This window comes from Pleurodeles waltl, chromosome 10, assembly GCF_031143425.1.
Source record: "Pleurodeles waltl isolate 20211129_DDA chromosome 10, aPleWal1.hap1.20221129, whole genome shotgun sequence".
NCBI lineage: Eukaryota > Metazoa > Chordata > Amphibia > Caudata > Salamandridae > Pleurodeles > Pleurodeles waltl.
The window spans coordinates 277,657,622-277,672,025 of NC_090449.1; the positions used below are offsets into that span (position 1 = coordinate 277,657,622).

At 43.3% G+C, this 14,404-nt stretch overlaps 1 protein-coding gene across 1 annotated transcript in view; it reads right to left on the reverse strand.

The window, feature by feature from the left end:
• Positions 1 to 14,404, reverse strand: part of GRIN2A (glutamate ionotropic receptor NMDA type subunit 2A) — a 1,722,233-nt gene that overhangs the window by 274,003 nt on the left and 1,433,826 nt on the right. The window contains exon 10 of the mRNA XM_069210410.1: positions 2,926 to 3,086. Coding sequence (XP_069066511.1) covers positions 2,926 to 3,086 — 161 coding nt within the window. The remainder of the gene's footprint in view (positions 1 to 2,925; positions 3,087 to 14,404) is intronic.

A 14,404-nucleotide genomic window follows, 5' to 3' on the forward strand; every position in this document is an offset into this window, starting at 1 on the left:
AATATGCCAATCATGGATAAACCAATTACATAAAATTGTCCTTAGAGAGCATATGCACTTTAGCACTGGTTAGCAGTGGTAAAGTGCTCAGAGTTCAAAAGCCAACAGCAACAGGTCAGATAAAATAGGAGGCAGGAGGCAAAAAGACTGGGGATGACCCTGCAAAATGGGCCATTTCCTACAGTGAACATAAAACTAGCAACAGAAATTCATAGTTAGTGTACAGTGTCATGTTGTTGGATTTTTACAACAAAACTCACACACGCTTGTAATGCTATGCTATTTTATTCATTTGTGTGGAGCTTTTATATATTACTCACTCAACCCCAGAGGGCAGTGGTGCCTTTTACAGTCTTCAGAATAAAGAACAACTCATGGAACAGTGACTGAGCATGCAAAGAATTAAAACAAACTATGTCCCTCTTTTCAACATTGGCGGGCGGCAACCACCGCCCGCCAAGTTGAAACCGCTGGGCGGCAGCCAATGAGGGCGCACTCCCGTGGGGTCTATTTTGAAACCTGGTTTCTGCCCGCCGGCCTAGCGGGGATCTCGGCCGCAACACAGGAGCCGGCTCCAAATGGAGCCGGCGTAGTTTCGGCTGAGCGACGGGTGCAGTTGCACCCATCGCACTTTTCACTGTCTGCTATGCAGACAGTGAAAAGCTTCATGGGGCCGTGCACGGGCCCCCAGGGGCCCGGCGACTCCCCATTCCACCAGCCTTTTCATGGCGGTTCATACCGCCATGAAAAGGCTGGCAGGAGGGGGACTCGTAATCCGCAGCGCTGCCCTGGGGGATTACAACCGCCGGGACCAAAGTGATGGGAAACCGCCGTTCCCGGCGGTGCGACCGCAGCGCTTCTGCCGCGGTCGTAATACCCAGGAAAGCACTGCCAGCCTGTTGGCAGTGCTTCCGACAGAACAGCCATGGCGGTCTTTGACCGCCAGGGTTGTAAACAGGACCTATATGTACTGTATCCCATGAGCTGCAAAGAAGGTTTAAAAACAGTGTGTAGGGAAGCGAAGCAGAGTAGAGCATAATTTACTTTATGGATTGAGAAGGAAGTACTTCAAGGCTGCCAGTGCCGTACTAGGGACCCAAAGCAGCCCTGAAAAATGTTGTCAAACCAGCCCCATAGGGTGCCAAGGAAGCATGCCTGACCACGGCAATGGGGCTTGTGCCCCCCAAGAAAAGTTGGGAAAAATGACAAAACAGTGCATTCTACGACACATTTTCTATATAAATTCAAATGTACTCGTTTTTAAAGCATATTCAATGATGACCTTACAGGGTACCAGGATAGGGCAATCTTTATTGGGTTTCTTCAAAGATTCCCTCACCATCAACCACTAACAGTGCCTCTTATCTTCCCATAACCCCCTCTCACATGTATTTTATTTGTTTTATAGTGCCTCTCTTACCAGTGTAGGGTGTTGGAGCACTTTATATCACACAAACATATTCAGAGACAATGAATCATACATGAGAAAATCAGTTGTTAGAATATGTTGACAAAGGGGACTACAAGGTGTAGGAGTCACCTGTAATCCATACTGGTAAGCATTTTTTATGAGTGCTTGGTCTGGGTAACTATCAAGTCAGGATTTCGAACATAACATAGTGGATAGGGTTGACTTTACTAATACAAATGTATTTCTACTCAAACACCTTTTGGCAAAATTAGGCTAATCAAAAACTGGGAAAAAGCAGAACTTTTTAACCTGTACTATGCAGTTTGCATGCACCTCTTTGATGGCAATTCAAAGCTCACTATGCTAAATGTTTATTTGCGTAGTAACAACAGGAACTTTTTGCAGCAGGCATATCAACCATCTGTGCTACCTTAGATGAGTCAAAACTGCCACTAGACAAAACCCCAATCTCTCCGCAGTATATTAAACACCAGAGTTAGCTTGGCACTTTTTGTTGCATAAAAACTGTTGGATATACAAGGAACTATGCAGGGCTTTTAAAACTGCCGCACTTCTGCAATACCGGTCCCCAGTAACAATAGCTGCCCACCAGCCTTCCAGCCTCCCAGAGAAACTCCCAATGCCCAGTATGGCTAGTCCGGCCTTGAGGCTGTGGACTTTGACTATGAACATTTCAAAAGAGTTCTTTAGATCGTGTAAAGTTTAAAGAAGAAAGAATTTGAAACCTCACCTCTTCAATGAGCCCTACATCTATACACTACAAGAACCACCACCCACAAATATTCTGCCTGATAGCAAATTATCCAAAGTAATTAGGTGTGTGCAAATTTGTGTAATTTTCTTTCACATGATTTATTGAAATTACGTGAAATGCAAATCTGTATTTTGTGCTATATTTTAGCACCATATCTATCCTTCCATTACTTTTTGCAACTGGATGCATTTAATCAGCACTCTAACAACAGCTGCTCATGTTCTGTTGTTTCTGTGTGTTTGCTATACATTTTTAGTGTGTACAGCATGTTATTATGCAAAGAGGTGTAATAGAGTAATTTGGGTATTTTTTTTGTAAGAAATATAACGTGAAATTCAAGAAATTATGTAAAATAGGCTGTCGTAATTTAAATGTTGCCTGGGCCTACAAATCATATCTTAATTATTTTGCCCATGTTCACATTGGTGACTTTGAAACTATTTGAATGTTGACGACCGCTTCTCACTTAAAACAAGCCAAAAGCTTTCCAAATATCATTATTTTTATTTGAAATCTCACATGCAGAACATTATGCTAACTAGAGGTAGAAACTTTAGTTTTTGAAAGAGTTGCTGGAGGTTCATGAGAAAACATTTCCTTACTTTGCACAAATGAAGGCTGTGAATAACCATCACATATGTAAAGGTTAGTGAATAAAGTCTCAGCAGCATAAGAATTTTAGAACAATGTATCTGGTTCACATTTAAATCACAAAGAGGTCAAAAAGGCAGTAACTTACCCAGTCTTCAGGCTCACCAAGGCATCATCTACACCTTTCTGGTTGAATTTGACCATATACTGATGCATATCTGGGTAGTTGTTCCTGATATTTCTCTCCGTACTCCCGTTTGGCACAGTTCCAAAGCGAAAAGGGGGGGAATAATCATTCGGTCTCTGAAACTGAAGGTGGAAGAAAGGTAGAACTAATGATTGAAACTTTTTCATTTTATCCTCATTTCTAATCATCTCTTCAAGTAGCATGTCATGTTCATGAGAAAGTGTATCCTTACTGACAGGAAATTTAGTAAAGACTTACATAACACAGTCTAGTATTTGTGAACAGCTGAAAAAAAGTCTAAGGGCCTCATTTACAAGAGGCCTGTGCTGCCGGAGCATCACTTTGTATGATGTTCCGCTGGTGCAGGCCTCTCAGTCATGTCTATGACGTGATGCAAAGCTTGGCTTTCCATGGTCACATAGATATGGATTAAGGCAAGGCAGAGCAAAGTCCTGTTTTGCCTTACTCTATATCAAGGAGGCATTCCATTCGTGTTGAAAAGGGTTTTTCCAAGCAAAACCCACTGGTTTTGACATATTCCCAGATGTGCAACAATCTGTTAACCTGGGAATGTGTCAAGACTGTGCACCTCCCCAGGGGAGGTGTAACAAGCAAAAATAACTTTATTTCTTCTTGTTTCTTTCTCTCCATGCGTAGTGAATTCTGCAGCACACATCAAAAGAGGAAAATGCCTCCACTGATTGTTTTTTGTGTAGGAAGGTGTCCCTTCCTGCACAAAAACAACTGTGTCAACAACACAGACACCCTTTCACCATGGTGCAAGGGTGTCTGCATTGGCACTCGGCAGCAATTTCTGTGCTTGCACTGGCTGAAAGAACAGGAATGCACAGTATCATGTAAATACTGTGCATTCCTGTCCTTTCGATTTGGCGTAGGGCAGCACAGGTAAAAGGCTTGTGGAGCTGCCGTATGCCAAATGTTTGTAAATCAGTCAGTGTGAGTCAGATTTATTAACATTTGATGCAGTGCAACATACCAAGAAAACTTGGTGTGCTGCGTCAAATGGAGAGCGCAGGAATGCGCCATATCTACTAGGATATTGCAAATTCCTATTCTTAATCTGTCCTGGCGCACCAAGGGCAGCCCCTAAGTAGGCACATGAATGCCGTAGTACAAGGGTGCTGTTTTTGTGCAGGAAGGGCTTATCTCCTGCACAAAAACAATTTTCTGAGGCTATTTCTTCTTTCAGGTTTCAGCACACTTAAAGAGGAGGAAAAACCAAGGAGAAATAATCATATTTCTTTTTGTTATGCTTCCCCTGGAAATGAGCACTATTTTGATGCAGTCCCAGGTTAACTAGCGTTAGTAAATCTGGGAATGCATTAAAAACAATGGGTGGATGCGTGGGAGCATCCACGCTCAACCAATTGACTGCCTTCCTGGGGAGAGTAAATCAAGGCAGCAACTTGTACTGCCTTGCGTTTCTCCAGATTTACTATGCCATGTAGAGCTAAGTGGCTCTGCGTGGCATAGTAAATCTCACTTAAGGGCTCGCGTCGTCTTGCATCATCTTGCGTGACACAACAAAAGTTGCATATGGTGAGCACCTATATCTGCTTAAAAGGCAATGTTTTTGTGTAATTTCACATTTTCTTTTATTTTTATTCGTCCTATAGTTGAACTCATTCACTTACAATTTTGAGGGTGTTCCTTCCCTTCCAGCTCTAAAAAGTCATTTTGTTCTGGCCTTTGAAGAAGGGAGGGCCTGATAAATCCCATAATGTCCTATGGGATTTCGATTTTGGAACACGGGATATCAGTCACTGTTGAGATGGATTAACCCCTCTGCCGAGTTCTAAATCAGGCCCGGCACATAAAAACATCTGCTCGGCTCTACAGCTACATTAGAAAAGCCCAATATGTCACGGTACATGATGTATATTCCAATTTATACTAATGATGTGATTTAACTAATGTGTGCGGTATCTGTAGCTTATTATGGTTTATGATTAGTAAAGACATAGAACAAAAGAGGACCGTGAAACTCACCTTCTGAAACATGTTTCTACTGGAGCAAACGCAAACATTACTGTGAATGTTCACTGTGGAACTAATCCCACAATTACACGTTCCTGAATTAAAGTATACTTCGAACGCATCTCGAGGCTTTCATTCTAACGAGTCAAAACTATTATTACTTTGAAAAATCAATTCCCAGAAAAGCTTGGCTCGTTCTTGCGACAATTTATGCTTTCGATATCGACTTCCTTTTGTACATTTGCATAGAAGATGTAAAACACAAATAATTCATTGAATTGCAACAGTTTTATTGTATTGTAAAATAAATTTACCCAATCTGAGTCAAATTAACATATGGTGCACATGTTGAACAAAAATAACTGAGAAATACAGTAATTTAAATTATCAGGCTTTTTTCCTTCATCCGCAAAGATGATCTTTTATTATTTTTAAAAAATTATGAACTTTGTAATGTATAATAGGTTCCTATTGAAACTTTATTTTTATAATATATCACACATACTTTGCAATTCGAAAACCCCCGTTTTTCCCACCTCTCAGACCCTCCTCCCCTATATACCCCGCTAAGCCAACCCCAGGCTATCAATCAGTGGTCATCAATATGGATGTGGAAGTTAGACTGAGGAGGGCAGGTGAGTTTTGGGCCATTTAGGTCAACAAACAAATAGTTGGAGTGTGGGGAGATTAGGGGACTGAATAATAATAATATTCTTGAGCATGGGGTGACTGAAAGAGATTTTTCTTTACTAATATTAATTTACTTCCAAAGCACACACATTTATCTGAAGCTACTTTGGAGCCAAAAGCACTAAAACAAGCAACAAACAGGAAGACAATGAACAGAAGAGAAAGGTTCTCAGTTTCTTACAAAACTGACTCAAGTTTGAGTGGCATCAGATGTTATATGCAGTGTATTCCAGAGCAGAGACAGAAGGATAATCCACCTCTCTAGACATTTCTAAAACATGGTATCTCGTGCAAATGTTGACTTTCATATCTCCAAGCCCTCCTCGAAACACAAGTGGACACCAAATTCGATTGAAATCGATAGCCTGTTTAGTAGTATGGAGTGTTTGCCAAACCGAGAACTTTGAATTGCACCCGCTTTCCATCGCATACATTGCAGACTCTGCCTGGTTCCTGAAGTATGGCTGCGGCAGCAAAGGCCACACACCAACCTGTCATCACTCTTTGGGTTTTAGTCAGTCACTTCCTTGGATGGAAACTTCAAATAGTTTGTTGCAGAAGTCGACGTGTGAGAATACACATGTCCCCCCTGACCTATAAAGCCAGGGGTGTAAAGGGAATAAAAGTATGCAGTAGCCTAAATTTAAAAAGATCTGTAGTTCAGACCCTTTGCACTTGGGTGTTGAAAGCAAGATCTTGAAAATTACACCTGGGTTTTTGACTCAGACCAACAGACGAGTGACTTGCAGAAGATGGTGTTGCTCACAAAAATAAAAACACTCCATCTTAACCCCATTTTTCTTTAAATGATTGACTGCATCCACTGCCGAATGGCACAAAGTAGTCATGTAGCCTGCCAATGAAATTGGCGGAGGATTGCTTGAATATTAGGGCTGTTTGTGTATCAATAGTGTCTGGATTTAGTGTTTCCCAATAATAAAATAAGAGAAGGTAAAATGGAAAGTGAGTTTGAGGTGGCTTTCTTTTAAACAAAATAGTTCAAGAAATGAAAAGAAAAGGAGATTGGGATGGAGAAGAAGAGAGATAGACTGATGGAAGGTAGGCATGTTGACACCCCAGGAGTTCATTTAAAAAAAAAAAACAGAAAACTTAGAAAGCCATTAAAGGGCAAAAGTAAGAAAGGTAGGGGCCAAGAGCCATAGAGAAATGTAGAGTGCTTTGTAATAAGTTTAATGATCGTGACGGTGTCATGGCAACTGATCGCCCATGAACAAGAGCCAATATGAGCAGGTTGCACTGTGGAAAAAAGGGGTAGTGACAGATATCCTAACTCTCTGCACAGCTAAATACTGTTTGCAACAGAAAAGAGGACTATTTAGACTTTGGCCAAAACAACTGAGGCAAATACATCATCTACAAAACACGTGGTTTTAATGCCCTTTTTAGTGCTTGGCAACAAAACAAGTTTTCCACCATTGGAGCCTCAGCTGGCTCCTCCGTCGAAAGGCTTTGACTGATGGGTCATCCTCCACAGGCCCACTGATCAATTAATTTGTTGTTGGAAAATACAGTTTCAGTGAAATGATTCCAAGGAAATAAAGTGAGTGGATGTTTTTAAAAGTTTTTTTTTAGAGCCACAGTCCCCTCCATTCTCACATCACGGGCCTCATGTATTTAATATGTGCGGACACAATCACATGTTTGCGTCCTAGTGCTGTAGGTTTGGCTGGTTCTTCAATTTGTGAAGCCCACTTTGATGTTTTCAGGTTCTGCTGTTTCTTCGTAAGGGTCTCTTTCTTTGCTAGAGGAATTTTCAGTGAAAAGACTCAAGACAAAGTAGTAGGCATTCACAATGCTACAATGTCAATCCAGCTGTAACATGCTTTGACCAACTAATGTATCTGTGGCTACAAAAATATATGAAGACCTGCCAGAGTGCAGGAGACGCCTGGATCCATCTAGCTCTACGAGACCTTCATCTTTGAGCAGTAGATCGTGTATTTGGGGCAACTAAATTGCAGCCATAAAGTACTCGGCTCCTATGAGAAAGTTGGTTCCAGGAAATATCTGTGGTCAGTATTTGGCAAGACCGCCGAGGGACCGCCGTGCGGAAGACTGCCAGTGGTGGCGGTTTGCCGCTCAGCGTATTATGACCATTGCCAGCTCTCCGTCCTTTTTCGGATGGAGAGCCGCCAACAGCCATACTGGCAGGCGGCGGGGAAGTGGAGGTTGCTCCACCTCCACCGCCACGTCAACAGAACACCGCCCACCGAATCACGTCCTGTGGTTCGGCGTGGCGGTGTTCTGTTGATGGTGTGGTGTCGGCAGAGCAGCCCCCATTGATCCCGTCCCCTCCCGGAGGATCGACGGACAAGGTAAGTCGATCGTCCTTTAGGGGAGGGGGGTTGGTGGGTGTTGTGTGGGTGCATGGGGGTGTGCATGTGTGTATGTAGTGGGGGTGTGTGCGTGCCTGTATGCTTGCGGTGGTGTTGTGAGGTTGGCAATGAGTGCATGTATGACTGTAGGTATGTCTATATGGTTGTGTGCGTGTATGTTTGAATGTGGGGGTGCATGTCTGACTCTGTGTGTGGATGTTGGCATGTATGTCGGTGTGTGTGCGTGTATGTGTGTTGGTGGTGCCTGCGTGCGTGTCGTGTGTGTATGGTTGATGTGATGTTGGGGGTCATGTGGGGAGGGGGGTCCTGCCACCTTTGGGGGGTGGCAGGGGTGGTGGGGGGTGTAAGGGAGGGGGTTGGGGTGAGGGTGGCGGGTGGGGGAGACCCCTATCAGTGCCAGGGAAGGAATTCCCTGGCACTGATAGTGCTTACCGCCATGGATTTCATGGCGGTTCCAAACCGCATGAAATCCATGGCGGTCAGCCGGGTCAAAATACCGCCGGCGGTATAGTGACGACCGCCGGGCTGGAGACCCCGGTCTCCAGCCCGGCGGGCGGAACGGAGAAGCAGCAGATGACCATGGCGGTAATTCCAATAAAAAGACTGCCAGCCTGTTGGCGGTCTTACCGCCGCTTCTCCGCCTTCCACCAGGGTCGTAATGACCCCCATAGTCTCTTTCATCCGGCACTGAAGCTTTCCTGTGCTATCTGTCCATAGCTAATTGAATACCAAGATACAAACTAAATACGTACTCATCTACGCTCTACTAGCGAGTGAATTCCTACCTTCATGGCCAGTGGTAGCCACGTAACATCTTACTATAACTTTGAACCACAGCATTTTCGCAAGTAATGGGAAACCCGTCCAATATAAAGTGTGCTCATACATTTGCTCGGGCCCTACACAAAGCAGAATTGTATGGCTTCTCTTGGATCTCGATTTATGGCACCTTACAGTTGACTTTGAAATCCATACAGAAACAGATAATGACCACAATGCTCACACTGGGCGGCCCCTTTTTGTGGAATCCTGCTGGCCTGGGTGACAAATCAGAAAAACACATTAGTCTGAATAACAACAGGAAATCGATAAAATGGTTGAAGTTATGTCTTGATATGGGTACCTTAGCAGGCGTTTATGATGACTTAAATTCCAACCTTAAACAAACATCCCGGTGATGTCTCCCTATTACTGAATACTCTGCTCTGTTTGCTTCCCTAAAGCTTCACTGCACTAAGGCCCAAAAAATCCTTTTGGTGGAGTCTCCCACTTGGTATACTAAGGAGTGCCATAAGACATAGGGGCATATTCATGCTCTGTTTGCGCCATTTGTGCATCTTTTTTTTAACACAAATAAGGCGTAAACTTAACTCCATATTTGTATTTTGACGCTAGACCCATCTAGCGTCAACATATTGGAGTAATCACAATTTTTTGGATGCCTGAACCCACCTTGCGTCAATGAGATGCAAGGTAGGCATTCCCATCCCAAAAATTACTCTAAGCCTGTAGCGCCATATTTATTCCCAGTGCGAAATGGCGCATGGATGGGAGGCGGGCCCAAATAATGACGCTAAGCCTACTTAGCAGCATTATTTATTGCCTGGGTCAGACCAGGCGTTAGGGGACTTGTGGACCCATTTCCATGGCTAAATGCCATGGATTGGGCCCATAGGTGCCCACCCCAAGCCAAAGGAACACCCTCAACCACACCAGAGGGACACCGCAGGATGAGGGACTCCATCCCATGTAAGTAGGGTAAGTATAGGTAAGTGTCTGTAAATAAAAATGTAAGCGCCATTGAAGGCCCTGACATGGGGCCCCCTGCATGGCACTGGGTACAATGGCTATACCCAGCGGACACTGGTCCCATGTGTGGGACATTGGGGTGGTGGGCATGACTCCTGTCTGTTATAAGACAGGAGTCATGTGATATGGATGGTTGTGCATCAGGAAATGACGCTAGGCTGGTTAGCGGATTTTTTTTTGCCCCTAACCAGCCTAGCGTCATTTTTTGTGGCAAAACCCCCTTCACCCTTACCGCCAACCCCACCCTGCTAACGTATTTTTTTCTGATGGTAGCCCAAGCTTAGCGCCAGCTTGCAGCATTCCATAAATTTGATGCCCGGCTGGCGCTTTGCAATGACACAAGCCTGCAGTAAACTTTTTGAAGCAAAAACTGTAAATGAGGCCCAAGATTTCCTCACATTATTACCTGCTATGAGTAGGTGGTAAGTGTGAGCTGGAGAGGGATGGTCGTTATGCTGGAATGGGAATATTCAGGGTGTGGGAAGGGTGACAGAGGGCAGTCGAAGATGTGACATGATGGGAGAAGCATCCCCTAGTCATAGGAGGGGATGGAAAGGGGGCCAGGGGATCTAGGCTACACTTGGAGCCCAAACATTAAACAAATATATCTGCCAGGTTTTCAAGCTGGCTAAATGGAGTCCAGAGTTGCTGAACCAAGTAAATCCTGGTGTAGTAGCACCAGGCCACTTCTAATTGGGTAAAGTGGTACCCCAACTGTAGATACCTCTCCTTCAGACTCATAAAGAAGACCAAGTATCTCTGGAGGATGAGGAACCAATAAATGAAGAAATCATCTTGGGAATGAAACATGGAGTGTTACAACATTTCTCAATTATGATAAGGCACCAAAAAAGCCATGGGCTGCATTTAATACTAGATTAGGGCTGGCGAATGACCTCATAGGTACAACTTTCTTGGACTCCCAAGGTGAGTTCATTGTCAGAGTTAAATTTGGTTGATATTATTGTTGGAAAAAGAGAACATTTCCAACATTTTATAAATTGGGTTTCTGGTTGGCAGAGATATGCACCCTGCTCAAGCACAAACCACAATCCTATTCAGGGTAACTCAGATGCACACCCTTAATTAACCTGTGCTTACCTTCGGGTAGCTTGGCAGAGAGCAGGCAGGCTTAACTGAAGAGGCAGTTCTAACACCAAGTTAGAAAACGTAAATACTTATGAACAAAACAAGACCAAAACAACAAAAATCCAATAAGTAGAACTCATGTTATGAATTTCAAAAGAATAAACTTAGTTGTAGTGCTTAGAAGCATAATGTGACAACTGGAGCTATCTGGTCGTGCTAGACCAGGTCAAATTTGACAAGTCAGGCTGACCTCGGTGGAGTGCGGGTCAGATACAGGCACCAGACTTGGTTAGCTGAAACAGTACCTTGGTTGTTAGATGTGTCGACATCGAGAACAAGATGTAGGCGATGCGTCGGGTCTGAGGTGTGCAAAATCGGTGATGCATCAGGAATGGAGGTGACAGGTCATGCAGATGGCAATGCTGTGCTACAGATTCTTGCAGCAGCGGGAATGCACTGCCATGGATGCTAATGCAGTGTCCTCTATCCTCCCAGTAGTGACGATAAGTCAGCTTCGTGTCAATGAAGATGCACCTGTTGCAATTGGTGCAATGGCGTTGATGCGCAGGTTCTGGCAGTTGCAGCATTTTATACCCACTTCCAAAGGCCCAAAACTGGATTGGCATCATTTATCAGGCCACCACTTACAGCAAGCAAGGTCCAGGTGCTGTTGATGATGTGTTGGAAGTCTTTTGTGTCCCTGAGACTTCAGGAGAACAGGACGCAAGCTAGCAAAGCCCTTGAAGTCCCTCTGGGTTCAAGTGAGATGGGTCCAGTCCTTGCTCAGCAGAGGCAGAGGGTAGCAGGGCAGCAATGCAGAAAAGCAGGTCAGAGTGGCAGTCTTGGTAGAAGCACAGCAGTCCTTCTTCCTAGCAGAGATCTTCACAGGTCCAGCAGTGTAATTAGTTGGTATGGTCGGAGGTCCAGTAATTATACTCAAGTGGTGACTTTGAAGTAGGGGTGACTTAAAAGAAGGGTCTATAAAGTGCACAGAGGTCCTTTCTTCCTGTCCTGGCTCACTACAGGGGCTTATGAAGCCCTTTGTGTTGAAAGAGGACACTGCCTATTCAGATGTGTCAGCTCCTCCCTCCCATCCTGCTTAAGATGGCCCATCAGGATGCTGATGATCTATCAGGCGCACCTACACTCCCTTTATGTGTGAATGTGTAGAGGCAATGCACAAAGTCCAGCTGTCACCCAGCCCAGACATGCAGGCTTCAAGCACACAGGGCACAGATCAGGAAAGGCCAACTTTCTAAAAGTGGGATTTTCAAAATTGTAACAATAAATCTGACTTTGACATTACAAAGGATTTCCTATTACAATTCCATAGGTACTAAATATGACATATCTAGTCCTTCTCAAATAGGAATCACAGGTAATAAATAACTGCAAATGTGAACTTATGAGAGGGGTAGGCCTTACAGTTGTGAAAAACAAATTTGGGTTTTTTTCACTACTAGGACATGTAAAACTTAAAAGTATATGCCCTGCCTTTCAATTACATAGCACCCTGCCCCAAGGGCTACCTAGAGTTTAAGGCTTGGCAAGTATATTTAAATTCCAAGTCATCATGGCAATGTAACTGTGCTTACAGGCTCTCCAGTGCAGGTCTGAAACATCTTTCAGGGCTACTTGAGTGGGTGTCATAAACAGTTGTGGAGTCCCACTAGTAGTATTTAATTTACAGGCCCTGGGAATATGTAGTGCACTTGTCTAGGAACATATAAGTAAATTAACCATGCCAATTGTGGATGTACCAATCAAACCATATTTAGGGGAGTGAGCACATGCACTTTACCTCTGGTCCTCAGTGATAAAGTGCACAGAGTCCTAAGACCAACAAAAAGAAACCAGCAAAAATTTGAGGCAAACAGGCAAGATGTTTTGGGGGAAGACCACCCTAAGGCTGTCAGGTCTAGCACAACACTAAGACCTAATTAAATATTTGCCCATTTTGTCACCTAAAATGTAATTGAGGAAGAGGTCACAATTCCTATTAGAGAAGCCCAATCTCTCCTTCTGAACTTATATTTGTAACATACACTGACCTTCAAAGTATGTACCTATTTCAAAATGACTTCCCTAATAACAACCTTGTTTATATTATTTATCAATTTTTGCACAACATGGTCTCTGATTTTCATCCACAGAATGATACATCAATAAATCAAATCTGTTTATGCTGCAGCTCAGGGCCATATAGGTCTTGAACATCCAGACTTAAATAACAGAGATGCAGTTTTTAAATATATTGATGACCCTTCTTCATTAGATTTTTATATGATGATGCAAACAATCTAGGTACTGGTGAGCACAAACATTCAATCAACATTATCCACTTGTTGGGTCACCCAGTCTCAGCCTTTTAGGCAGGACTTGACTCCATGCTTTACATACTCAGAGCTCAAATACATTTCCAATGCGTAAAATCATTAGTTTTACAGTGACACAAACAGGCTAATTTTGGTGTGAGAGCATCAGTGCCAGCCAATACCAACTCCATAGTAAGATGGAAGTTAAAATGAGTGATCCCTTAAAGATACTCTATAAAACCTTCAAGGACTTTCCCATCTGAGAAAATACCCAGAACATATAATATTGGACTGTATATGTCTCCCCACACTTTGACCAACAGCAAGAGGGGTCATATCTCAGATGGATCTAATAGAGCTTTTTTATTAACATATTACCTAGATGGATGGCAACCAATTATGGCTGTTTATATTTGGCTGCTCTAAACCTTTTACCTGCCGTGGCATGGGTCCTCTCCAGATCTTCTTCATCCCCATTCAACAATGAAATTTGGTGGTACAAAGTGGGACAGAAAGGGTCTTTATTATTCTTGTGAAACATGCTAATTACAGGCTCTCCCTGGCTCTCCCTGTGTTGAAGAAATCTCTCCATAGTCCTAGAGGGATTTCAAATCCAACCATTAGCAAATAAGTAGGAAGTACAGTGGAAAATGGAATGGTATCAGGACTGGCCACCTTTCCCATTCCTCACCCCACACATCCTTCTTTATTTGTGATGATTATAGAAGCCAATGTAAAGGTGTTACACTGGTGCAGCTTTTGTTTACAGTAAATAGAGTAAAGCACTATAGACTTTCAGAGAATCACTACATACTGACACTAAATTAAAAAAGAACAGCCCTGAGGCCGGCAGCGTTACTAAGGGGATTTTAAAAAAGAACCCATAATAACCCCAACAACCCACTAACCAAATCCTTAAGCAAAAGAAAAAGATCTAAGTGGTGTACATTAAAAGCATGTAGTGTCAAGTGGTGTCTACTGAAGAATGTGAGACAGTTATGCAATTTAAGGTGAGACTAAGTTGTCAGTGGTTGTCGGGGAGCAAGTAGAGTAGCTTAAGATAAACTGGGGAGGTTAATTTACTAAATTCGGTTGAGAGAATATTTATGAATGAGGCTCATAGTTCGGGTTATGAGTCGTTTTATTGGTCGGTTGCTAGGGATAATTTTTCCATTCCCAGTA